The sequence below is a fragment of the Sturnira hondurensis genome, unplaced genomic scaffold, assembly GCF_014824575.4.
Source record: "Sturnira hondurensis isolate 20B ecotype Veracruz unplaced genomic scaffold, ASM1482457v3 Scaffold0024912, whole genome shotgun sequence".
Classification (NCBI taxonomy): Eukaryota; Metazoa; Chordata; class Mammalia; order Chiroptera; family Phyllostomidae; genus Sturnira; species Sturnira hondurensis.
In genome coordinates this window covers 384,749-410,597 of record NW_028097543.1, presented here as the reverse complement: position 1 = coordinate 410,597, position 25,849 = coordinate 384,749, and the positions used below count along the sequence as shown (strand labels likewise).

At 38.1% G+C, this 25,849-nt stretch overlaps 1 protein-coding gene and 1 non-coding gene across 12 annotated transcripts; both read left to right on the top strand.

The window, feature by feature from the left end:
• The first annotated feature begins 2,041 nt into the window (after positions 1 to 2,041).
• Positions 2,042 to 25,549, top strand: PABIR2 (PABIR family member 2). Of its 11 annotated transcripts, none has more exons than XM_037038974.1 (12): positions 2,042 to 3,046; positions 5,161 to 5,239; positions 9,742 to 9,798; positions 10,337 to 10,380; positions 10,517 to 10,571; positions 10,843 to 10,944; positions 11,301 to 11,386; positions 12,155 to 12,216; positions 15,729 to 15,825; positions 22,791 to 22,940; positions 23,490 to 23,646; positions 23,735 to 23,825. In XM_037038974.1, the coding sequence occupies exons 1-11, from the start codon at positions 2,949 to 2,951 to the stop codon at positions 23,635 to 23,637; spliced, it is 978 nt and encodes a 325-aa protein (XP_036894869.1). In that variant the 5' UTR covers positions 2,042 to 2,948; the 3' UTR covers positions 23,638 to 23,646; positions 23,735 to 23,825. The 11 variants fall into 11 exon arrangements, with proteins under 11 accessions (XP_036894869.1, XP_036894868.1, XP_036894865.1 ...); XM_037038973.1 differs by having other exon boundaries at positions 5,161 to 5,251; positions 12,158 to 12,216; XM_037038970.1 differs by having other exon boundaries at positions 5,161 to 5,251.
• On the top strand, positions 18,653 to 18,784 carry LOC118982107 (small nucleolar RNA U109). Its single transcript, XR_005065485.1, has one exon. It is a non-coding gene; the product is annotated as a small nucleolar RNA U109 (small nucleolar RNA).
• Positions 25,550 to 25,849: the final 300 nt, after the last annotated feature.

Sequence of the window (25,849 nt, the reverse complement as noted above, 5' to 3'; positions counted from 1 at the left end):
CGTCACAACCCAGCGACTTAGTTGACCTGCTCTGGTGAACACCTAGGGCTCCGATCCTGATACGTAACAGGCACGAACAGCCCAACAGATGGCGCAAGAAGAACTCAAAGTCCCAGAGCCAATAACTCTAAGCGACCAGGAAATAGCCAGCCTCTCAGATGCACAGTTCAAAACACTGGTCATCAGGATGCTCACAGAACTGGTTGATTATAGTCATAAATTAGAGAAACATATGAAGGCTAAACTAATTGAAATGAAGGGAGATGCACAGGAAACCAATAATGATGGAAAGGAAACTGGGACTCAAATCAATGGAATGGACCAGAAGGAAGAATGAAACATCCAACCAGAAAAGAATGAAGAAATGATAATTCAAAAAAATGAGGAGAGGCTTAGGAACCTCCAGGACATCTGTAAACGTTCCAACATCCGAATTATAGGGGTACCAGAAGGGGGAAAGAAACAGCCACGACTGGAAAACGTATTTGAACAAATAATAAAGGAGAACTTCCCCAGTCTGGCAAAGGAAATAGACTTCCAGGAAATCCAGGAAGCTCAGAGAGTGCCAAAGAAGTTGGACCCAAGAAGGAACACACCAAGGCACATCATAATTACATTAGCCAAGACTAAAATGAAGGAGAGAATCCTAGAAGCAGCAAGGGATAAGGGGACAGTCACCTACAAAGGAGTACCCATCAGACTGTCAGCGGATTTCTCAAAAGAGACCTTACAGGCAAGAAGGGGCTGGAAAGAAGTATTCCAAGTCATGAAATCCAAAGACCTACAGCCAAGATTGCTTTATCCAGCAAAACTTTCATTTAGAATGGAAGGACAGATAAAGTGCTTCTCAGATAAGGTCAAGTTCAAGGAGTTCATCATCACCAAGCCCTTATTATATGAAATGCTAAAGGGACTTATATAAGAAAGAGATGATGAAAAATATTAACAGTGAAAGGACAGCAAACACACAGTTATTAACAACCACACCTAAAACAAAAGCAAACCAAGAGGACAGCTAGATCGGGAGTGGAACCATAGAAATAAAGAACACATGGAGGGTTAGCAACAGGGGAGTGGGAGGAGGAGAAGGGGGGAGAAGGTACAGAAAATAATATAGACAGTAGGTTGAAAATAGATAGGGGAGGGCAAGAATAGTAGGAAAAATATAGAATCTAAAGAACTTGAGACACGTGGTTATAAACTAAGGGGGGGGGGAATGGTGGGGGAGGGGTGTGCAGGTTGGAGGGGAATGAAGGGGGGAAATAGAACAACTGTAATGGTGTAATCAAAATATATATATATATTAAAAAAAGAAAAAACAATACAATGACCATCTTTATCTCAGGGTCATTCAAGTGGTGAGGATTAAATAATTTAATATTTCTAGGGCTCTAAAACAGTGCCTAGCACACAGTAACTGCTTTGTAGATCTTTGTTAAATAAAATAAATAGTTGCAGGTCTCACACATGCAGGATCATTATTGTTAGGGTCTCCACAAATCCTAGAAAGAAAAACACTTCTGCTACTCGTTCTTCAGTTTTGTTAATGCTGTTGAAGCTAATGGTACTTTTGAAATGGAGATGGGTGCTCCTCACTATGAACAGTCATTAGATTCTTTGTTTTTACACCATTGCCTTTGTTTTTTCACTTCCGTTAGTCTAGTGCACACAATAAATCATCTGAAAAAGATATCAGCCCCTCCTGACCAAGACCAAAATTGAAGGGTTTAAAAAACAACAATAAAAAAATAAAAAATAAGTGGGGATCACAGAAGTCAGAGTACACAAATTGGGAATGACAGTTTCCGTTTCCCTTGAATATTGGCTCAAACTCCTGAAAGATGATGCTCCAGCATCTCTAAACTATTGATTCCATTCAAAATCAGGCGCCAGTGTCCCCAGACCAATGCCATCAGGGAAAGTGCCAGGCCCCTAGGAAACGCTCCTCCTCCGTGGAGGAGGTTTGCTGGGCAGGGCTCCCACGCATGCTCCTTGCTCGACGGTCCATTGGCAAGGCCTCCTGGCGCGTGCGCAGGACCGGTTGGGTGCCTAAACACGGAAGATCCGGTCCTGCAGAGGTTCCCGCTTCTGAAGCGTGGGACGAGTAAGAAGCGGCAGGTTTAGATTTTGGTTTTGACCCCAAGGGGTTCCTTCCGGCCATTAGAAACCAAGACAGTGGTTTTGACTGAAGGCACCCGGGCCGGAGGTGGCTGAAGTGGCCAAACCCCCCACTTGTCCTTCAGGCGGGAGGGGGAAGAGAGGGGAGAAGCACCTATCACGGGGCTGAGGAGCCTCTGGGACCGGGTTCCGGAGCATGGCGGGCTGGATCCGGTCCCCAAGCATGGGGAGCTGTAGCCACAGAGGCTGCTCAGCTGGGCCCTGCCCGACTGTCAGCTCCTCGGTGGTTTCGCTGCCTAGGCAGCTGCGAGGTCTGTAGCCCGGCCCCGCTTGAGGTCATTGGTCAGAAGATTAGCATGAGTTCTGCCTGTGCCTAGTTTCCTCCCCCTCTTTCTTTTCTACCCCTTTTCTCTTTCCTCTCCCCCATACAGCGTCCTTCTTTTCCTACTCCCTGCTCCTCTTTGCCCTCCCCACGCTGCCCCCTTTCCCCCACCTTTCGAGTCTCCCTTTTGTCCTCTTTCTTTTACACTGTTTTCCATCTGTCTTTTTCCCTTCCCTCCTGTTCTTTTTCGTCCTCCTTTCATCCCTTTCTTTCTTCCACCTTCCTCTTTTATTCTGTCACCCTCCATTACAACCTCCTTTCTCCCCTCCCTATCATCTCTCATTATCATCCTTCCCGCCTGCTCCTCTCCTGCTTTCTCCGCCCCTTAGCCCCCGCCCCCAGCTGCCAGTCCCCGGCAGCTCAGTCCTGCGGTGAGAATGTTGGGAGCCCATAGCTAAGCACCAGGAGCTGAGCACTGTCCGCTGTGCCTTCCTGCAAGTATCCAGACATGGCTCAGGAGAAAATGGAACTGGACTCTGAGCCTGACACATCTGATGGGGGCAGCCTGAGGAGAATCAACAGCGCTCCCCTGATCCATGGGCCTAGGTGAGCAGTGTTGGGGAGGATGGACTGCAGGGTTTGGGTGTTCTTCGAGCCTTTGCAAACAGTCTTCCTTCCCTAAAGTGAGAGTGGAGCTCATTTGAGCTCTCCAAACAGAGGGGGTGATGACTTGTTTGCTTGATTGTGACTGGGGTTCCATGATGGAGTGAAAGTTTGACCCCCAAACTCTGGGCAGTGTGGAGACAACAGGACCATCTCTACCTGAGGCTCTGTTAGCTCACTCAAAAAGGAACTACAAGAAGTCTGGCTCTTATAACAGGTTGTCTGCCCTGCCTAACTTACACCAGTGAATGTCAGACTGAAGCCCCTGGAACTAGACTTGCAATTTGACACCTGTCTCTAGGAGCTGGTATTTCTAAGCCTACTCTAGGAATCCTAGTATTAACAGTTGTTTACTCTTATAAATCACAGTTTATCTAATACCTTGAAATTAAATGGCATGTTCATGTCATGTTAAGTGATTTGGGTTTGTTATGATGTTTTCAGATCCTAAAACTGCCTGAAATGCATTCTAGTGAATAAAAAAGAAGGGTAGCATGTACCTTACATTAGTGAAAACACAGGTTTTAGAAAACAATGGAGAGAATCCCCCTCCCTTGAATTTCAGTGGTAGGGTCTTGTGCTCATGTGAAAAAGTCATCAGAGGGTCTATTTTAAGGTAGAATCTTGTGATTGTGAAGGTTAGGTTGGCAGACCTCCTGAGCCTATAACATTCCACTTTTATAAGTAGACAATTCATCTTAGGTAGAGAGCCAGTTTGTAAGGCCCCATAGAAATGGAATTAGTCCAACAAAGGGGATGGGAGTAGTTAGCCAAAAACATTAATCAAGCACAGGGAAGGCAAATATTTATGTTTATCAAACTGATTGTAATATCCTCATTTGGGGGAAGATTTTTTTTTTGAATTAAAATTTGAAACTCTGCCCTAAATCTTTCCTTACTTCTACACTTATTTTTAATACTATAGGAATAAACTGGACTTTTTTTCATTATCTTTTAAAATCTGGCAGGCAAGCAATTGCTAGGGACTAGGGTAGTCCTGTTGACTGAATTTAGTCTACTGTAGAAATAACATACTGTTTTTTGAATCATGATTCAAGCAATTACTTGAAAAGTAGAATGCTGACAGAAGAAGAGTGAGGAGACCAGGCCTAGTCTCAACTTTCTCCCTGATGGCCTATGATTATTAATGAGTCACTTAGCCTTTCTGAGTCTTTTTTTTTTTTTCACTTAAAATGTAGAAGAGCTGGATTAGGTGATACCCATATCCCCAGTCCTGAAAATCCTTCTTCACCTCTTAACACAGGAGGCATGGCACTCTGCTGGGCACTACAAGATATTGGACAAAGATGAACAAAATGCCTCCATCAAGGGGTTTAAGACACATGCAAAGTTTTCATTAATAAAAGTTAAAGTTGGTGTCTCAGGAGGCATCTGATTCCCCATTGTGCTCTTTGGGTTCAAAGGAGGGAAGGATTTCATTATGTGTGTGGGATGAAGAGGCTTTAAACACCATGCCGGTGTTTGAGACGGGTGTTGGAGGAAACGAAGGGTTTTGACAGGTGGTAGTGGGAGGGAGAGCATTTGAGTCAGAAGGGGCACCATGAGCAAAACTCCAGGTACGTTTATTTAGTTGGACAGGGGATTCAAAGGTAGAACACATGTTTAGCTCAATAGTGGGAGATGCTGATTGGGCTCATATTATACAACAGGGCTCCCCAGTCCTTGTCACGTCATGGCACACACAGAAAGCAGTACTGATCATGAGTCCTCTAGGTAAGCAGATGAGGCTGCTAGTTTGAATCTGGTAGTAACTGGTTTGGGGATAAGTTCTGAGCAGAAGTAGCTTGAGGCAGCCAGTCTGGAGCTCCACCCTATGTCTCTCCTACCTGCCCCCGAGCACTGAGGAGATCATTATCTCTGCCAACCTGTAGTCCACAGCATAGCACTCAGAAAGCCCTGAAGAAGATGGTGAGGGGCTTATTCATTGTACCAGATGAGGAGCCATTGAAAGTTTCGTTAAGTAGCGAATTGGCATTAATACAGTTGAGGGATATCTTAGATGAGAATCCATTAATAATTTTTATTTTTATTTTTAGTGACCTTGCACAGGTTTTTCAGCCTTACACATTTAGAACTCGGAGGAATAGTACAACAATTATGAGCCGTAACAGTCTGGTGAGTATAGAAGTAAGTATCCTTAGTGGTTTTGATTGGAGGAAACACTTTCAAATGTAGTTCCTTCTTAAAATTATGTGCTATGCACAATTTATTCACAAAAGGAAACATTATTTTACCTATCTTGTTTACTGCTTAATGCTTTGGCCATTTTCAGCTTTTGATGCAAAATAGGAGACCTGATTAAAAGTATTTCTTAGCTGTAGGACTTCGTATTTTTAAACGTTGTTTTTGTGTGTGTGTGTGTGTGTGTTACTACTTGCATCATGGTTGTTAGGTAAGTCAGGATTAACTTCTAATTATAACTGAGAGCAATGGTCTTTATTTGTCCTAGGGTGCAAAAATCGCCTAAATAGTTGCAGAGTGTTTATTTCTGTTGGTCAGTGCTGTTTAGCCAAAGAAAGACTCCTTTAAAACGCTCATATTTGTATTCTTAGTAGAGTTGCTGATCTGTATAACCAGAGCTATTGGGGATCACCTTATTAGTTTGTTGTGTGGGGAGAAATTATGATGAAGTTTTTATATAGCATAACTTCATACGTGGAGCCCACTTATGCTGTGGCTGCAGTGCCCTGGAAGACATCTAAGATATAAGCCAACAGACCTCTGGATGATTGAATTGGATTTCCATAGTCTATGCATAAAGGTTCATCAGTTTGTTTATAGGATTGCCTCTCTGACCTCTGAATCATCTAAAATTTATGCACAATTATAATACATTTCCGGCCCAGTAGTGTGTGAAAAGCAACAAATGAGAAGAGGTACATTGTATTTGCCTTAAAGACTTAATGATAACAGTGAGCAAAGGAAGAGAGGGGAAAACTAAAAAGCAGACAGGTTTTCTAAAAAAAAAAAATGCCTGTGGCTGAGTATAAGGGCTAAGAACCTATTCATGGATGGTGAGGTGTCAGTAGCATAGAACCGTCAAATAATTGATGTTCTTAAGGATAACTGGGTCTTCCATCTTTTCTTGAATTATAGTAGTACTTACCCTTTTTGATATTTCATTGATTTTTAAAGGCATTTTAAATGCTACCAAGTGCCTTCACACATTTAATCTCTTGGCAATCCCAATGACGTAGGCAGGGCAGAAGATGTTTTTCCCAATTAAAAGAGGCAGCAGCCAAAACTCAGCAGATATAAGTGGCTTGCTCAGAATCAGACAGTTAGTAAGTGGCAGAGCTGAGATTAGAATAGAGATCCTCCGGTGCCATTCCATTTGGTATGATCTGTTTCACAAGGGGGGAGACATCACACTTTTAAGAAAGATTTTCAGCTGAAGTGGCTAAAAATACTTAAAGGGGAAAATGTCAGCTTTCCGGAGGTTTGATTCACTTCACCTCCTTCCCCGAGGATACTAGAAAATATAAGTACTTTTTTGCTGTATATATGAACAATGTTTCTGCATCAGTAGCGTAGCAAAGAAGGGAAAATGAACTTGCCTCTCTATACTTCACTTTCCTCTTTTCTAAGATGGAAAGATTCTCATCAACTCTGTGTAGGCTCAGTTCTCACTGCTTCCTGACAAATACCCACTCTAGGCTTTGGCTGCACTGAAATACCTAGTATGCTGAAGGAGTTTTGTTGATTCACTGCTTTTTGTCGATCCTTACACTACCCTTCACCCCATCCCCTTCTCCTTTCTAGCTATCCTGTGTGGGATTCATTCCACATCACGCTTTGGGTACTTCTATCATAATATTAGTTACACCATATGCAGTATATCACAGTGTACTCTATAAATCTTAATACACTTAGCTATGTGCCATATTAACCTGCAAAAAGTAAAGTATTTGTGAATGAATTCAAAAGAAGGGGACTGCTATAGGAAACATGAAGAAGTAGGAGCTTCATGATTTGACAGCTGATTAGATATAAAGTCAGGGAAGAAGACTCAAAGTGACTGCAATTTTATTTCTTGGTGACTGAGGGGACAGTGCTGCCTTTATTATGAGTTGGGGAAATGAAAGGAATTGGTCGTTTGAAGGGACAGAAGATAAATTCTTTCTGGATATGTTGGGTTCAAGGTGCCACTGGCCCCATGCTCTTTTGCAAAAGAAATATTCTAAATCTTTAAAACAAATCCTCTGCAAGCCTCACCACCATTCACTTTCAGCAGACGGCCCTTCTAACGTCACAGAGAAGGCAGACACCTACCTTGTACACGTGTCAGCTTTCTTCTCCTTAGAATGTCTTTACCTTCAACCTTCACATGGAGTGTTTTCTCCAAATGGTTTATACATTTTATGAGTCTCTATCACTTTGCTTGGTCCTTTGTCTTCTCTCTATCTTGTCTCTTCAGTCTCTTCCTTATGACCTCTTTTCTTCCACTTTCTACTCCTGACTCACACCTCTAATATCTGGAAAGCAGACTGTTTTCTTTTTTTCAGAGGTCTCTCCTTCTCTATTTTCCTTCACCTAAGGAATCTTTTTCAAAGCTTAATCTACACTCCACTGTATCTTAATTCATCTCCTAATTTCTTGTTAACTATTCAGCCAGTTTGTAATCTCATCATTTCTACCACAACTCTGTTAAAAACCTGTTCTTGTAAGTCACCAGCACCCGCTTGATTGCCCAAGTCAGGGGCCTCTTTTCTTATCCCACTTGAGCTCTTTGCTTGACTTAACGCCATTAACCAGCACCTCTTTGAAGTTCCTGGCTTTTTTTCTCAGCCTATACCTTACTCTGTTTCTGGTACTAGGCATGGCTTTGCTCCTCTCTTCCTCTTTCCAGTCTACTTTCCAGTTCTGTCTAAAATCAACAAGTTGTATGTCACATAGATACAGCATCTAAATTTCTGACTTTCTCCACAGTTGGGTTTGACAGTTGTCCCTTTGGCTTTCCTGATTATCTCCCCGCCTTTGGGGTTTCTTTTGTTCTCTGATGGACAGACACATCCATGCTCTTCTTCATATTATCCTGTTAGAGTCTTTCTTCCCTTATTTACTTGTCTAGTAGCTTAGTGTTTTTCAAATAACCTTATTAAGACTTCAACAGTAAATATGCATCACTTTCATAATGGGAAAAAAGTACTTTTTAAAGTGATTTTACTGGTAAAGTTTTCTTTTCAAAGCCTAGGAGAGGAAAAAGTGAAAGGAGTGAGTAATGAAGAGATATCTTTTGAGGTAAAATTGTATTTCAGTGGGTAGCTTTTAAAATTTTTACCTGAATTAGCTTTTGCCTAAACAACTTAGAGCAGTTTATCACCATTTTATACTACTCAATCACGACATTAGTATTCAAAAATTTTTAATAGGATAGGGCATCTTGTAACAGGATAATTGTCTTGTTTGGTTTTATAGTATTATAATTTCATTTATATTTCATTAGGGGATACATAGTAGTTGTTTATGTTATGGCTATTAGGACACTGTAAAATATTAATTGTATCTTACATTTTGTAATCAGATTGTGATTATTTTTTTAAATAATTTTATTTATTTATTTTTAGATTTCATTTATCTTTAGAAGGGAAGGGAAAGAGAGAGGGAAAGAAATATCAATGTATGGTTGTTTCTCGTGTGTCCCCTGCTGCGAACTGGCCTGCAACCCAGGCATGTGCCCTGACTGGGAATTGAACCATGATCCTTTGGTTCACAGGCCCGTGCTCAATCCACTGAGCTACACCAGCCAGGGTGGAGATTGTGATTATTTTGATGGAGCACAATTTGGTTTCCAAATCAATTCAGCTTTGTGTTATTAATAAATGGTGAGGTAGGGGAAGACAACAGTTATTTTAAAAATATTCCTTGCCTTCCACGCTGATTTTCTTAACTAGTAAGGCTTGTAGTGATAGCATTAGTGATCAAATTTTAAAATTGACTTAGATCATGGAAACAAAATCTCCTTATTGCAGTTTCAAAGCGTTTTTGATAAACATTAATCATAGACACAGTATTATACTGGGCTTCTTAGTCTGTCTTCCTCCATTGGTGAATTGGTAATAAAAATGAATAAAATCAATTTTTTTAAAAATATTTTATTTATTTATCTTTAGAGGGGAAGGGAAGGAGAGAAGAAGGAAACATCAATGTATGGTTGCTTCTCGTGCATCCCCTGCAGGGAACTGGCCCCTGCCGGAAACTGGCCTGCAACCCAAGCATGTGCCCTGACTAGGAATCGAACCGCGATGGTCTGGTTCGCAGGCCCGCGCAAATAAAATCAATTTTTAAAATTTTCCTTTTCCTATAGTTCTTTACTTTAGATTAGTGGATATTTCTAAGGGTTGGTGTCTTTTTTTTATATAAATGTACACAGTTCTGCATTTATCTCAGGAAAGTGTTAAATTCAGTGCCCATTGAACGACAGATGGTGCCTTGAGGGTGGATACCTGGTATACTTTCTAAAGACTGAATGTACTGCCTTTAGTGCATTAATGTTCAGTAACTTAACTAGTTTTCTAAGAAGAATATGAAACATCTAGGGAGAGGTTTTACACTGGAACTGACAGCAGATTTCTTTGTGATTCAAAAATTAGTAAATGTTTACTTTTTCTTTCCAGTTGCTATCATCCTCACCTAACCGGATTTGTAGCAGCAGACTGCATCAGATCAAAAGGGTAAATTTTACTTTCTAGCACAGATTTACAATTTTCCGAACTTTACTTTAAAAAAATATTTATTTATTTTTTTTAGAGAGAGGGGAAGGGGGGAAGAAAGAAAGGAAGAGAAACACTGATGTGTGAGAGATACATCTATTGGTTGCCTCTCACATGCCCTGCCACCAGAGATCTGGCCCACAACCCAGGCATGTGCCCTGATCAGGAATTGAATCAGAGACCTTTTGCTTTGCAGGACAACAGCCAGCCAGCTGAGCCATACCAGCCAGGGCTGAATTTTACATTTTGATTTTATTTTCATTTTGAAGATTTAGATGATCAAAACTGCCACAGGCTGCCACTGATTAGTTGTGAACACATTAAAATTCTTCTACGTGTTCAGATAAAATACAGGTGTGGCATGGGCGATGGTCTTCGCATGTTATTTCTGCTGTAATGTAAATTATGTCAGGGAAGGTAGAAAAGTCTTTTTCCCTTTCTTTCAAATAAAAGATTGTGTGGATAATACTATGTTTTCAGCCTGTGTTTCTCTTTGCAGGAAGAAGGCGTGGATGTGATCAACAGAGAGACTGCCCGGGAAAGGTTAGTGCTTCATAGGAAGAGGAAGAGGGCACAGCCTAGTGTATGCTTGTGTCTGAGCACTGATGGCCTTTGTTGTTGTTGTTGTTGTTGTTGTTGTTGTGGAGCACTGATGGCCTTTGATTTTCGTTTGTTTTAGGGAAGTGCAAACAGCAATGCAGATAAGCCAATCATGGGACGAGCGCTTGAGCCTGGTAAAGTTTTTGTATTTGCTTGCTTTATCTTTATTTTTATCCTATAGAATTCTTTGTATGGTTCATTGACTTTTTAATTTCCCGTACATTTTTGTCCCTTCTGTTTGCAAACTTGGATTCATTTTTGATCCATGCTTTTCCACTGAAATATCATATTGCAACTTTTTGGCATGCATTTCTACCCTAAGAAACACAGGCATGTGTATGTAGGAAGGAAGAGCTGTGATGTGCTGAACTGTGAATTACGAGGAAAAACACTTTATATTTACAGAGTGATGGTGATTTTGACAAGCGAGAAAAATTGTATTCTCCTAAAAGGATTGACTTCACTCCAGTTTCTCCAGCGCCATCACCCACCAGAGGATTTGGAAAGGTAGGCTCACGGACAATATATTACCTCTCTTTCACACACTGAGCTGTTTACTGTCTATAACACACACACACACACACACACACACACACACACACACACACACACACAAATTGCCTCACTTTTAGAGTCCAATGACTGAAAGAAAGATCAAGAAAGTCTGTGGTAGTAATTTGGAAAAAATATATATATATTCTCATTTATATCTAGAGAGAAATACATAGACAACTAAACAATTCTAAGGATATTGTTTCTGTCATTTTGAGAAGACTCTCATGAAAACTGAAGAGATTTTTTAGAAAAACTGAAGTTTTTCTAAAAAAAACTAACTATTTTTATATTAAATATATTTTTTCTAGCAATGTTTTTCACCATCTTTACAAATGTTCGTGAGCAGCAGTGGTATACCACCAAGTCCCATTCCTAGTCCGAGACATTTTTCCAGGTAGGTGAACCCGCTTTTTTAAATGTGGGTGAAATGCTACTTTATAAAATTTTGTCTCTGATGACATTTCCCCCCAACATTTTATTAGGGAAAATTTCCAAGTGAAAGCAAAATCGAAATAATTGCAAAGTGCACGGCCATATACCTATTACCTGTATTCTACTATTAACATTTTACCAGGTGCATTTTTTTGAGATTTAGTACCAGTTTATAGTCAGTGGACACACATGTGTGCACAGGATAATGTCTTTTATAAGGAAAAATTTTAAGATTGTAGATTAGTTCAATTCAAATAACTTTTTAATAAGGTTTCTATTTTTTTAAAGATTTTATTTATTTATTTTTAGAGAGAGAGGAAGAGAGGGAGAGAAATGTCAATGTGTCTTTGCTTCTCGTGTGCCCCCTACTGGGGACCTGGCCCACAACCCAGGCATGTGCCTTGACTAGGAATTAAACTAGTGACCCTTTGGTTTGCAGTCCATGCTCAATCCACTGAGCTACACCTGCCAGGTCGGCTTCTATTTTTAAAAGAAACTATTGTGGATATTTTGTGTTGCAGAATGATTTTAAAAGATAGCTTAAAACACCAGATTGCCATATGCCATGTTAGATCGTGTACTGGCATTTGAGTTACTCAACCTACAACACAGGCATTTTCTATTTCTCCCTCTATGAATGTCAATTTTACTGACTTAGTTGGTGGACTGTAATGTTTATCTTGCATCTTAGAAGTACTTACACTTAATCGAGTTTATTTATTCTTTGAAGCAGGAGTCAGAGTCCAGTCAAGTGCATTAGGCCCAGTGCTCTTGGTCCTCTTAAGAGAAAAGGTAAGTGTCACATTTCTGATATGAAACCTTTAAACTATATATTAGAACTTTAGTCTGAAATTAGTTTCAAGGCTGGACTCCTTTTTTCTAAAGAAATATGCAATAGGTGGGTGGGGTGGGGTAAGGTGGTGGCAGAAAAATACAGACAACCATACTTGAACAACAGTAAAAATAAAAATATGCAGTACTCTTCCCCGTGTATGCTTTACTAATTCTAACTCTTGTAAATTAGTTATTTTGATACTGTCTATAGTTTTATATTTCATAACAGAATCTTATTCATATATTCATATTATCAATATATATTCCAAAACTTTGGCCTCTCAGTGATCTGAATATAAAAGATACAAATTGATATGCTGCAGAGATATGTGCTTATGTCACAGCAAATAGGTCTATAAACAAGATGTATTCTCAGATATAATCTACCACCAGGTTACACCTTGGCAATGGCAAAGAGATAATTATTGCCTCATGTTCAGGTCTGTAGGGTTTTTGCTGTAATTGGGGTGCTCTCTTAATTACCTTATTTTGAACCAGTGAGCACTAAACTAAAATGATCTCACTCAATGTTAGTTTTAGATGCTTATGGGCCCCTGATGGAGTCTATTTAAAAAAAGGCAAAGAAATTTAACACAGTTTTAGTCATTATTCACAGGGATATGACCACATGATTACAAGGGTTGGATGCCATTTTAAACAAGAGTTTTAGCAGTAATTTTAAAAAACAATTTAGTAAGTGGTTTCTTTGTGCAGATCACCTTCAAGGCCAGTAAACAAATCAATTCTCCTCATGGTAGGTAAATGATACTTACCAGCTTTGGTGAAAAATTTCCAGTTAGAGAATCACACACAGATTCAAAAAATGCTATATTTCAGACAACTTAAAATTAAAGGTGGTAATATTCTGAAAAATAGAGCCTGATACAGGGACAATATTTGTATTAGTGAATAAAATTTATTTTATAAATGAATATTCTTTTTCCTTAATTCTTTAAGGAATTATTTACAATCCTAAGAATCTTCTCAGGAGTTATTATATGAAAATGACATGTAGAAATTAAAGCTATTGTTGTTATTGTTATTAATTTTAAATTTGTTGCGGGAAATTGATGGACTTAGTATGGTTGTTTAGTTTCAAAGCTATTCCAAAATAAACCAGCAGATGGGGGAATTCTTTGCTACAAAGAGCTGAAGTGTTTTGCTAAAGAAGTGTTGAAAGCCAGGCGGCAGCTTTTAAAAACTGCATATCAAAGTATGGAAAAAGCGCCCTGGTCTGGTAACTCAGTTGGTTAGAGTGTCCTCCCCTTATACACAATGGAATTTTATGCAGCAGAAAGAAAGAAGGAGCTACTACCCTTTGCAAAAGCATGGATGGAACTGGAAAACATTATGCTGAGTGAAATAAGCCAGGCCGTGAAAGACAAATACCATATGATCTCACCTTTAACAGGAAGCTAGCAACAAAACAAACAAGCAAGCAAAATAAAAACAAAGACACTGAAATAGAGAGCATGGGGACAGTGACCAGAGGGGAGAGGGGAGGGAATTTCAGGGGAAAAGAGGGAAGGATTTATAGGAACTAGTATAAAGGACACATGGACAACAACTAAAGGGGGTGGAAATGGGAGGGAGGTGGGGAGCACTGGTGGGGTGTGCTGGGTGGGAGTAAAAGACAGAAAACTGTACTTAAACAATAATTAAATTTAAAAAAACTATTTGAAAAAAAGAAACAATGGATGCATAAATAAGTGGAACAACAAATTGATGTTTCTCTCTTTCTCTCCTTTCCTTCTCTTTCTCTCCTTTCTTCTCTTTCTCTAAAACTAATAAATAAATATAAATAAGGTATGGAAAAAGCAAATAAAAATACAACTTTTCTTCCATTTTAGTAATATTCAGAATAGCTCCAGAGGAAGGAAAATGTGAATTGATTGATAAATATAAGAATTGAATGTTGTATTTGTTTTTGCTTGCTGTTTTTCCATTATATGAATCTTGCACAGGTTTAAGTTTATAGTTACTAATTTTCTACTGGAGCATAGATAGACCCATAACTTAAATTTTTCATACTATTCCATTTTAAAGCTCAGATAAACAGTTTCAAAACCAAATGTATGTTTATGTTTACGTTTTATTTTTTTATTTATTTAAAGATTTTATTTATTTTTAGAAAGGGGAAGGGAGGGTGAAAGAAAGAGAAAGAAACATCAGTGTGGTTCCATTTCATGCGCCCCCTACTAAGGACCTGGCCCACAACCCAGGCATGTGCCCTGACTGGGAATTGAACCAGGCACCCCTTCCTTTGCAGGCCAGCACTCAATCCACTGAACCATACCAGCTAGGGCTATATGCATGTTTTAAATCATAGCTTATTTGGAAAGGGGCTTTTTCTGCATAACTTAGGGTCATTAGTGTTTGCACTCCTAGTGGCAAAATGTTAAGCACTACTCCTCTGATGCAAAGTTTTTTCTGTTACACAAAGTTTTTTGGGGGAGAAAATCTGTAGGATTGAGGTAGCCAGTACAATACCATTTTTTGTGAATTAATAATTGCTTTTGGATACAAGTGTACTTTCAAACTTACACAGTCATACATCCCTTAACAATGGAGGTATGTTCTGAGAAATGCAGCATCAGGCGATCTCATCATTGTATGAACAACTTAGAGTGCACTTACATACACCTGGGCCATATGGTGCAGCCTATTGCTCCTCGTGTACAGTCCTGTACTGCACGTTACTCTGAAAAACAGCATGAGGTCAAAGCAAGCACAAGGGAAAGTGATGTAATCAAGACACGTAAACACAAGATGTATAAGGCTGCCACTGGTATAACACAACATACTGTTTTATGGCAAACATTGTTTGTAAGTACAAAGAAGACACTCTAAAATAATGATAAACATTATCATATCCAAATGCAAAAAACTAACAATCATTTTCAAGTTTTATGTACTGCACATAATTGTGTGTGGTGTACTTTTCTACAGCTGGCAGTATAGTAGGTTTGTTTGTACCGTACCAGCATGGGGGAAAAGGTGCAGGGATTAAGAAGTACAGACTGGTAGGTGGAATAGATGGAGGGAGGTTAAGAACAGTATAGGAAATGGAGAAGCCAAAGAACCTATATGCAAAACCCATGGACATAAACTAAAGCAGGGCTAGCCAGAGAGAATGGGCATACTGGGTGGAAGGGAGCACAGGGGGAAAAATTGGAACAACTGTAATAGCATAATCAATAAAGTATATTTAAAAAAGAATATGACTTATGACTATCTGTAGCATGATACATTTAATAAATGAGAAGGTGTTTTTTTTTTTTTTTAGGGATGCTGACTTTTTGGTTAAGGTTATGTGGAAGTGGATTTCTTGTATGTTAAACACATAGAAAAGTATCTTTCAAGTAACAGCTTCAAGAAGTATGCTGAGCTTTGTTTAAATAATAATCACCTTATTTTAGCACTAAGTCTGTATAATTGTTTTACAGTGGCATTGTCTCTTTTTGTTTTAGGTGAAATGGAGACCGAAAGCCAGCCTAAGAGGCTCTTCCAAGGCACTACCAATATGCTGTCTCCGGAAACTGCACAATTGTCTGATCTCAGTTCATGGTAAAAAAATGAAATAAAATCAGAAGGATATTAGGGTATAATCTGTTTTAAAAGAAGCACATCAAAAGTATATTGGGATCAATAAGATTTAAATAAAAATTTTTTTTAAAAAGTATATTGGGATCATTTAAAATGTATTCAGCTTTTTATCCATGCTCCATAGAGGGGAAATCTCCTAGAGGTGTAGATAATGTGGAAAAGCAGATCATTTGAAAGTCATGAGTGCTTTTTTGGAAGTGTGTATATTTTTGGCACCTTCCCCGTCATTCCTAGCTTCTGTCGTTAAGTCATCCTCTTTCAGTAGGTGCTAATGGTGTGGGGAAGTGTTAGCACCTGGATGGTGTGTTTCTGGGTTGCTCTGGGTAATGGTCCACTGATTGTTTTGCCTGCATTTTGTATTATATCCTTTTGACTTAGCAGAGAATACCAGTATTCTCTTCAGCATGGCATTTTCTGAGTAGCATTACTGTTGTTATGAAATACTTTTCAAGGTTTGCAGTATTTCATCCCAATGCTAACTAAGGTTTCATTTTTATGGTAACACGTCCTGATTCTTATGGCCCACTCACATATTTTTAAAATATTTTATTTATTTATTTATTTATTTATTTATTTATCTTTAGAGAGGAAGAGAAGGAGAGCAGTATCAATATATGGTTGCCTCTCATGAGTTCCCTGCTGGGAACTGGCCTGCAACCCAGGCATGTGCCCTGACTGGGAATCGAACTGCGATTGTGTGGTTCACAGGCCCATGCTCAATCCACTGAGCTACATCAGCCAGGGCTATTTTTTTTAGCCTTACTCATCCTAGTTTAGATGTCTAACTTAAGGCCCTTTAGTGTTTTTGTGCTAAAGTTAACTTATTTTCCTGTACCTGAAGTTGAGCACTTGGATACTGATGGACTTATTGGAAGGAGAGGAAAGGAATACTAGCAGTAGCCAGGTAATAATTTGAAATTTTTAAGTACATTCTAATCAACACACAATACATAATCTTGTTCTAGACATGATTGTGTATTGCCTTTCAGAACTTTCTGTTCCACAAAGTTGATGGCTGAGGATCTTTTATAAAGAGCCCACGAGGGAATTCAATTTAAAAGGATGGTGTTCTCTAAATGAAAGATTTGTGTAAGCCACTTACAAGGTATAAGGATCAATAATTTCTGTTTTCCAAATCACTTACTCCACGTTTTATAGAAAATAACCTGTACTTCTAGTTGACCAAGAAGTCAGATTATTCTAATTTACTAGACTCATTGATCAGTACTGTTCTAACCTTGGAATAAATACCTTTTAGATTGTTCTAGCTATTTTCAGCCCCACAATTTTTCTTCTCTCTCATCTCTGTCTGCCCTTGGTAGCTCAGTGTGCTAATTTTGGTACAGAGTGCCTTTCCAGGTGTGTAGATGATCACAAAGAGAAAACCTCTAGAGTTTCTCAAGAGGACTAGTGGCCGAAACTCTATGCTTAGTGCAATCTGCATATCGCTTTTATGGTAAAGTGTGTTTTAATAGAGGCACATGACGTTATAGATTTGCTTACCCAGTTACTAACCAAGTAACGAAGTTAGGTAAAAGATATGAAAGCTTTTTGCCAAGCTAAAAACATTAGATAGGGTGAGGAGATTTATTAAAAAATTGTCATAGGCTTACTGAGCAACATGCCATAAAACAAGTTCATGCAAATAAATAAGAAAGGAAAGAGGAGATGTGGTGTTTACTGAGGCCTCTCCCTTTATCCAGCCCATTTATTCCTCTGGACAGCACAATCTAAGCTCTAGTTAATGGTGACTGTTATGAGGTTTCTATTTTTCTTGATACTACTCCCATTCTCCAAAGACCTGTAACTGGCTATGAGAGAGACCTGGGAATATGGACATTGGTGATGAAGGGCACGTTTGATCCATGAGCACAGAAAGCATTCCCTCACACTGGAGAGATTTGCTTCATTCACGGCCCCTCATAGAGCACTAACAAGCCAACATATGGCTCAAATAATGTGTTAAAAACGAAACCAATGTATCACTCAAAATTCAGAAAACTAAGTGTCAAAAATATTTAGGTAGTTAAAATTTTAAGTGATGTTTTAGTGAGTTTGTAGCACGTAGAGCCCCAAGGATATTAAAACGTAAGTTTGCACTAAGATTTTTGGGATACCTTGTATACTAATAATGTAGACATTGATGTCTACAACTAAGAGATTGCAAATATGAGCTATTCCCGATATGTAAAAATGAGATCCTGCCCTTGTAAAAACTTTTTCCTATCTCTTTAATGCATTTTCATTGATTAGACATCCATATTCTTAGAAATGGGGACAAAGACAGGAAGTAGCGGTGTTCTGGTTTTTATTGCCGAATATAAAAATCTACTTGATAACGAAACTAAGGAAGCAATCTTCATACCTTTTAGGGAGTAGAAAAAATATCAGATCATTAGTAAATGATCATTTAAATTGTTGTAGTCCTACTACTCCCTGTCCTACTCTGCAAAGAAAAAATGGATTTTAACAGTTTAAATTAAAGTTTATATACTAGATAATAGCATTTAAAATCTGACATCTTTGAAGTATAAATTAAGTGTGAAGTTTGAGTGCAGACCCATTCGGAATTGCTGTCCATTATGCCAACTGCTGCCCAAAGAAATAATAAGCCTGTTCTTAATATTATATTTTTTACTAACTGAAAATTCTAAAACCTCTGCCAATCATATCTGGGGAATGTTGTCATCACAAAGCAGGAATTATGTCACTCTGCATTTAGTCTTCATGAACATCAAGAGTTTGATCACAGCTTGGAAGTACACCTTTGCATGGTGCATTGATTCTTTTGCGTGGGAAACTCATGCTATGCTCCTCACTCTTTTGGGAATAAGATTATCTGTGGCACAAAAATAAAGGACTTTACAGGGCCTCTAGCCATGTAGTGAAGATTAAGTGGTAGTTCGTTTTGCCTATAGAAAAGGAAAAAGTCTTCTGTGAATTTTTTTGCCCATTGCATTAGTGTTAACATGACTGCTAATTTAGCCTTTGTAGTTTTATGTTAACATTTTGATTAGATTAATCTTAATGATTTTAACATTATTTTTAATATTATATGTGTCATGGCAAGAAAGTTTCATAGGGAATATATGACATACAAAGAATAAGACTTAATCATGATTTATTTAATAATAGAAATGTATACATACACTTTGAAGATATTTATGCGAGCAGTTTAGACATCTGTGCAGATACTTTTAAACTCTTATCCCCAAGGTAACTGTGGAAGTGATCATATTTAAATGTGTGATCTTAAAACATAAAAGTTACACAGGAAGATAATGTTGGTCCTTCCTATGGTAAAATAGTAGAGAACAGAGAACATGCCCTATGGACCAGTTTAACCCACATCAAGGGGTAAGGGACGTCCCATAGTCTTACCTTATACCAAGATCTGCTGGCTTTATAGGGCTGTGATGAATTTTAGTGCATTTACCTGTCTGCCATTAACCTGATAGAACCCAGTTTGTCGAATAGACAAGACAAAGTGGTTCAAGTGAATGGGGTGAGAGTATGGATGACACCGGACATCCTAGTTTTGTTGTTTGAATGTTTCAATAATTCTGTTACAATTTTACCCTGTTTTGCTTGTTTGTTTGTTTGTTTTTAGAGGGCACTACTTTAACAGTCATAAGTACTTTTGGCTGTGTGGTTCAGATATTGCCTCAATATGTATATTCAGTGACTGGAAAGAAACAGTTCACCTTTTTCCTTTTTTTCAGTTTTTTTTTCTTACTTTATTGTTTATGCTATTACAGTTGTCCACACTTTTTTTCCCTTTGCCCAACTCCACTCAGCCTCACCTTCTCCCCTCGCACAGTCCATCCCCATATTTTTGTCCGTGTCCATGAGTCATGCATAAATGTTCTCCTATGTTCAGTTTGAATTGTGTAGGTTCTTTACTTTCCTGCCATTGTCTGGCTTTTGGCCATTAGTCTAAGGCTCATTAACATCTCCATCGGAGCTTAAGCTAGGAAAGAAGGAAGAGAGAAACTCAAATTGGGCCATATTTTGTTGCTTTTGGAAACCCTGGTAGAGTGTTTAATAGTGGACACTGAAAATCACTTTTGTTTAGTGATCTATGGATTAAAATATGTAAGTCTTGCTTTATGTAGATCTACTAACTGTGGGTAATTTGTGGCTTGTGGTGTGTGCTTCCAGACTGTGGGTAGTAGTGCCAGATTAATTAGAACAGAAAGTAGATTTTAGTTTAGTGAAAATATCTGGTTAAAGGTTTACTAAGTTCGGAATATGAATTGCACTGGCGACTAAATATAAGTATGCTATTTTTCTGTTAATGAATTAAATTTTATATATGTTTCTATTTCATAATAGAGAAGAAATTCTTCAGAGATATGAAATGAAATGTTCAGATTTATTTTTGTCTTGGTAACTTCCCCATTAGCTTGTTTCTCTTAAAGTAATCAACAATGTTAAATGACAGATTTCTCTGCATGAGTCATGTTCTATGTTTTTTTAAGTTAAATTTATTGGGGTGACGTTGGTTAATAAAATTATATAGGTTTCAAGTGTAGAGTTCTATAATACATCATCTGTATACTGCATTGTGTGTTCGCCACCCTCATGTTCTGTGTTTTTGAATGAATACAAGATTCACCTAAGCAAGCAGGTCTTGTTACAAATGGAATCTTTTAACCCAGGGCTCACCATAAGTTTGGTGGTTAGAATAATAAAATCTTTATTTATATTCATATTATCTGCTTGGTGGCCAGATTTTAATCCAAACCCGTTTCTTCCTGCCAACAAGCACAGAGCATGGCCATCGGCTGCCCAGCCAATATGCGCTTTAGGAAAGCAAATCCATTTTAATATTAGTCTAGGCCAAATGCTTCAGGAGGAAAAAAACATCACATATATTTTGATTTTCCAGTGTCTCAGATTATCTGTGCAACTTTCTTTCAGTAGTTTGAATAATTCATATTTTAGACCCATTTTGCCTTTTGGTTCAAAAAATATCTGAGCCAGCTAAATTATCCAAACTTCTTTCTTAAAAGTGGTTTATTAATGATGCACTTGAAAGCAGTGAGCATAGAGTAGGAGTACTGTGGAACATACTGTTTCCATTTTTATTTTTACTTTTCCAAAGTCTCTTTGAATTCTGTCTCCACCTAAAAACAATTCAGTGGCAATAGAAAGAAATGACATTTTGAAGAAAAATAGAAGAGTAGAGGAAGTGGGTGGGGCGAGTTGTATTTCACTGAGGGTGGTATAGGTCCCAGAACCTTCCAAATGTACCACAGGTTGCATAACACTGGAAATCTATTAACCTAGAAATCCATAAAAATGATAATATTAAAGACTCACAATAGTTAGCCTTAGAGCACATTAGAATAGGATGGGCATTTGCAAAGGAGCTAGTGACCAGACTTAAACTTAGAGCCTATGTTTCCTGATTCCTAATTACTTCTCCAATTTTATGTTTTATTTCTTTTTCAAAAATAGAAGGCATGTCTGGGTAAATCCTAACACTACCCTGTTACCTCTCCAACTTTGTTTCGCGTCATATTCTTACTGTCTGTACTATAGCCACACTAGCCTGCTTTCGGCTTCTAGAACTACCCTTGCTTCCTCCCAAACCTTGTCTAGTTCATGCCTACTCATCTTTCAGATGACAGCTCAAATACGGCTTTTAGGGAGCCTTGTTCCTCCCTGTTCCTCCCAATTAGATAAGGTCGCCCATGTTATATACTCTCAGAGTCCCTTGTATCTTTCCTTCATTGCTTTGATCACAGGTTATAATTATATGTTCATCAGCATAATTATTTCGATGTCTGTGTTCTGCACTCCTCTCAATTCAATGAGGGCAGGGACCATGTTCATCTTATACACCATTGTTTTTCTAATATCTAGCATACTTCCTGTACTTGGCAGGAAATCAATAGTATTAGAATCAATGAATGAGTAAGTTTGGGCCAAATAGAGAGCATAGAGCTAATATGTGGGATTGATGGGAATCAGTCAGAAACGCATCCTGATGCCACATTGTGAAGGCTCTTGATTATGAATGGTGAAGTATAAAGGCAGATTTGTGGGGCAAATCAGATTGGTTGGTGGGAGCCATGAGGGCTTGGGCTGAATTGGTAAGGTATCCCTGTGCTGGGCTGTAGAGGCTCTCAATGCCCAGGCCAGGAGTTTTAGTGGAGGGGTAGGAGCAGAAGCCCATTGTCAGGATTAAAGAGGTGAGTAGACCGTGGGGGTATTGGGTCTGTGGATATAAAAAACATTCATTCTAGAAGCTTAACTGGATAGTCATAGAAGGAATCAAAGAAAGGAGCCTTTTAGAGATGGTAGGGAGACCTTTGGATTGTGAAAGCAAGAGGAAAGGAAGTGGTGTGAGAAATTCATAAAATAACAAGAGTATAAAAGGCAAATAATGAAGGAAACCAGAAAAAATGTTAGAGTCAAAAACCTCATAGGAGTGGGGAAGTGGTAAAATCTAGGGCAATTGAAAGACTTTGTTCTAGAACAGAAGGACCATGAAGCAATGGACTTGATAGACTACTTCATAGAATTCAGGGTAGCTACCTCAGTGAGTAACCATTCCTTTTACTGTATAAGGCTGATGGGAAGGTAAGAAGATAAATAGAAGGATAGAAATCTCTGGAGCTGAGGGTAAGGGATCTGTCAAGAAAAATGTTTATGATATGTTGGACATTCTGGTACCTCCGGGAGAGCACTAAAATGATACAGAACCCTGAGTGTCTTACTTTCCATTGCTGTGACTTTGTGCTTTTGCAGGTATCTGAATCTAGTACTTGATGTAGTTCGTTGCTATTGCTTTTATACTTTTTATTATTTACAAACGCTCTACTGACTTGTGAACTCTTGAAACGGTTGTTGCATGTTATGTGTACTTTTACCCTAATAAATGCATCTGCTTATAATTCTTTTTGCTTTGTCCTCAGTTCAGATATTTTGGATGACAGTAGTAGCAGCAGTAGCAACAGTGGCTTATCCTCAGACTCACTGGCTAAAGGCAGCACAACTGCAGAGTCTCCAGTAGCATGCTCCAATCCATGCCCTCTGCTCATCTTGGTGGATGATCTCTCACCCAAGTGATTTATCTATTTCTGATTCAGTGTTTTAACTGCTGTTTCCTACGTAAGCGTTCAGTGAGGAACGCAGAGAACTTTGATCCATAATGAGGATTAAAGTATCACCATTCTTTTTTTTTTTTTTTTGCATCTCTCTTCTCCAAAGTTCAATTTTACAGATACAGTGACCTTACTTGTGACTCTTTTTGCTGATCATTTTGGATCTAGTGACTAAACCTCAAATACCCATTTTAATTGCGTAGAGTATGTATATATAAATACAGCTATATACATATTTCTCAGTGCTTCAAAGAGCCCCCATTTTAGAGTCTATGTTTAAGGAAAGCCCTGATAGGTATTTTCCAGAATGGTTCCTTTTCCCAGCAGTAGTATGACAGCTAGAGTTGATCAGAAATACTCTTGCTTGAGAGATTTTTTTTTTGTCCTCTGTTGACGACATAGTTTCAAATCTCTTTATTTCACGATAGATGAATTGGTTTTGATTATATTATTTTTTATTTTTCTGCATCAGCTTAAACTACGTTATTTTGTTTCCCTTTCCTGTTTCAGCTGCTTACTTGCCATTTCTCACAGAGCAGAAAAAGCACGTAGTTGCTTTCGTTACTACCCATATCGCTTCTTTGCTGTTGGAATGTATGACATGAGGATTGATTTTAGTGCGGAGAATGTAAATGTACTTACAGGACGCCTGGAGTAGTCGCCACAGGTTCTTATGACTTAGCTACCATAGTTGATATTTTTGTGTCCAAATCTGTTACCCTAAGGAATGTATAAAATATTGTTAATGTTTCTAGGTGGTGTTGTCAAGGAGAAGAAATTCCTGCTTTGACCAGATGTGTGGAGCATCTACGAATGAATGAGTAATATTATTTACACACAAACCACTGTCTAGAAAAGCATATGTGAAGCTTGACAGCTTGTTTTGCATGGTATTACGAGGCTTGAGGTGCCTTGAGATGCAGTGCTGTGCTATAAACATGTACATCATAAGAAAGAGTAGGAAGAGGGTCCTTATGTGACTGATTGCCACATACTGTCTCAATTGCTGCTTTTTTCCTGATTATTGTTTTGTCATTGGATTTGTTTGTTTTCTCATGTGGTGAGTGATGCTGCTGACTATGTTTTGGTCGTTGCGTTGTCATCAAAATCAGAGTTCAGTTCTCGCGCATGCTGTCTTAGAGCAAGGACAGCTTCATATCTGTGAGGAAGCTTTCAGGAGCCAGAAAAAAAAAAACTAATGTTATTGTGAGTTCAGCTTTTAAGAAGGTATTTGAGCTGTCAACATTCTACATGATAATAAGTCTGAGGTACTGGAAGTTAATTTTTAAATGGAAAATCCTGAACGAAGCTCTTTAAAAAATGAGCGTAGTCTTTCGTTGTGTTATTTATTATTTAAAGTTGTGTAAAAATGTCTGTCATGATAGATTTCCTTAAATGTTCAGATATTGTGGGTGGATTGTCTGTATTTAATGTGTAAATTTGCCTGCTAGGATCATAGTATTCCAGTTTTGAATGTATATGAGAAACAAAGACTATTGCACTTGTGTCTTTTGAAGACAAAGATCCTTGACTATTAAAGGAAGATACTGCATTTTGCCAGTACTCACAAACTAGTAATACTGTATGGTTTGAAGGAAAATATATCCTCTTTGAATTATAAGAGAGCATCACTTACCTAGCCCTAAGTAGTTCTGTAATAACATCAGGTGTATTGTTTATTTTGAATTGTAATGACCACCATAGTGTCCATTGATGTCTTAAATTTTCATATTGCCTTCATCTGTGCAAAGGCCATAATCCTACAAACCTAACATAAATGGGTATATTATGAAGATTGTTCCCTACTATGCCAGTTTACTGTACTTGACCTTAGCTAAAAAGCTGAGAAGTGATCCTAGCATGCCATTTTAAAGGAACCTAACTTTGATGGTATTTACTCTGTGAAAGAACCATGTTAAGATGTTTCTATCTATATCATACAGAGAGATGGTTTTATCTTACAGGATACTTAATCCACCTTTGTTCTATTGTCATTTTGCCTTAAAGGGATACTTTTGGCCATTTTTGGCTGTAATTTAGAACTCTAAAGAAATAACCTTTGGAATGTGATATTTATTTTTGAAAGTCAGTAGTGGGGTAGAATTAGGGCAGGAAAATGAAATTGTTCCAATGATATGAGAACTAGCAAGCAAGATGGTTCACTTTACTGTTTAAACCATGGTCTGTTTTTATTGTTTAAATGGACTAGAAAGTTAAGTTTGTGCAGGGATTGTTTTGAGATAAATGAAAGATAGAGATGCTAATCTTCAAATGAGCTTGATTGACGGTACCCTTTATTTTTATATAAATTTAATATTTAAAAGTGATCATTGTTATAAATTAAGATTCTATTCTATATTATATCATATTTCAGACTGATATTTGAAAATAAACACATGAGATGATATGCTAAGAAACTCCTATAGATGATGCTCCTTTCGCTTGACCTATTTATACAATTACTGTATTTCAAGATAACTGCTTTTGGAATAATAGGAAGTTTTGTGAAATGCTGACTTTGTGTGTATCTTACAATACAAATTTAATAAAGTGTGTACACACACATAAAATTCTGTGAAATTTTCAATGTGTATTTCTTCTGTTCTTTTTAATCATGATTTTCTGCTTCTGTTGCCCAGTATTGCATTCTCTGTGTCTAACTGCAGTCAAGTTTTTAATAAAAAGGTATCAGGGACACAAAGGAACTCATGGCTATATTGAAGTTTGGGCTGTTTCCCAAAACAAAGAGAAAACTCTCCCCATAATCTGTCAAATCTTCAAGAGCATTTTGTAGAATTTTACAATTTAGAAGATTCTTGCCAAGACCACATGTATTCACTTATTTTTAATTTATTGTATCTTATTTGTTT

What these genes read in the sequence shown, in the direction of transcription:
- PABIR2 (XM_037038970.1), top strand. Translation starts at nt 2,949, where the DNA reads ATGGCTCAGGAGAAAATGGAACTGGACTCTGAGCCTGACACATCTGAT. An exon ending in CCCCTGATCCATGGGCCTAG is followed by an intron (nt 3,047 to 5,160) that starts GTGAGCAGTGTT and finishes TTTTATTTTTAG; the next exon opens with TGACCTTGCACAGGTTTTTC. An exon ending in GGGACGAGCGCTTGAGCCTG is followed by an intron (nt 10,572 to 10,842) that starts GTAAAGTTTTTG and finishes TTATATTTACAG; the next exon opens with AGTGATGGTGATTTTGACAA.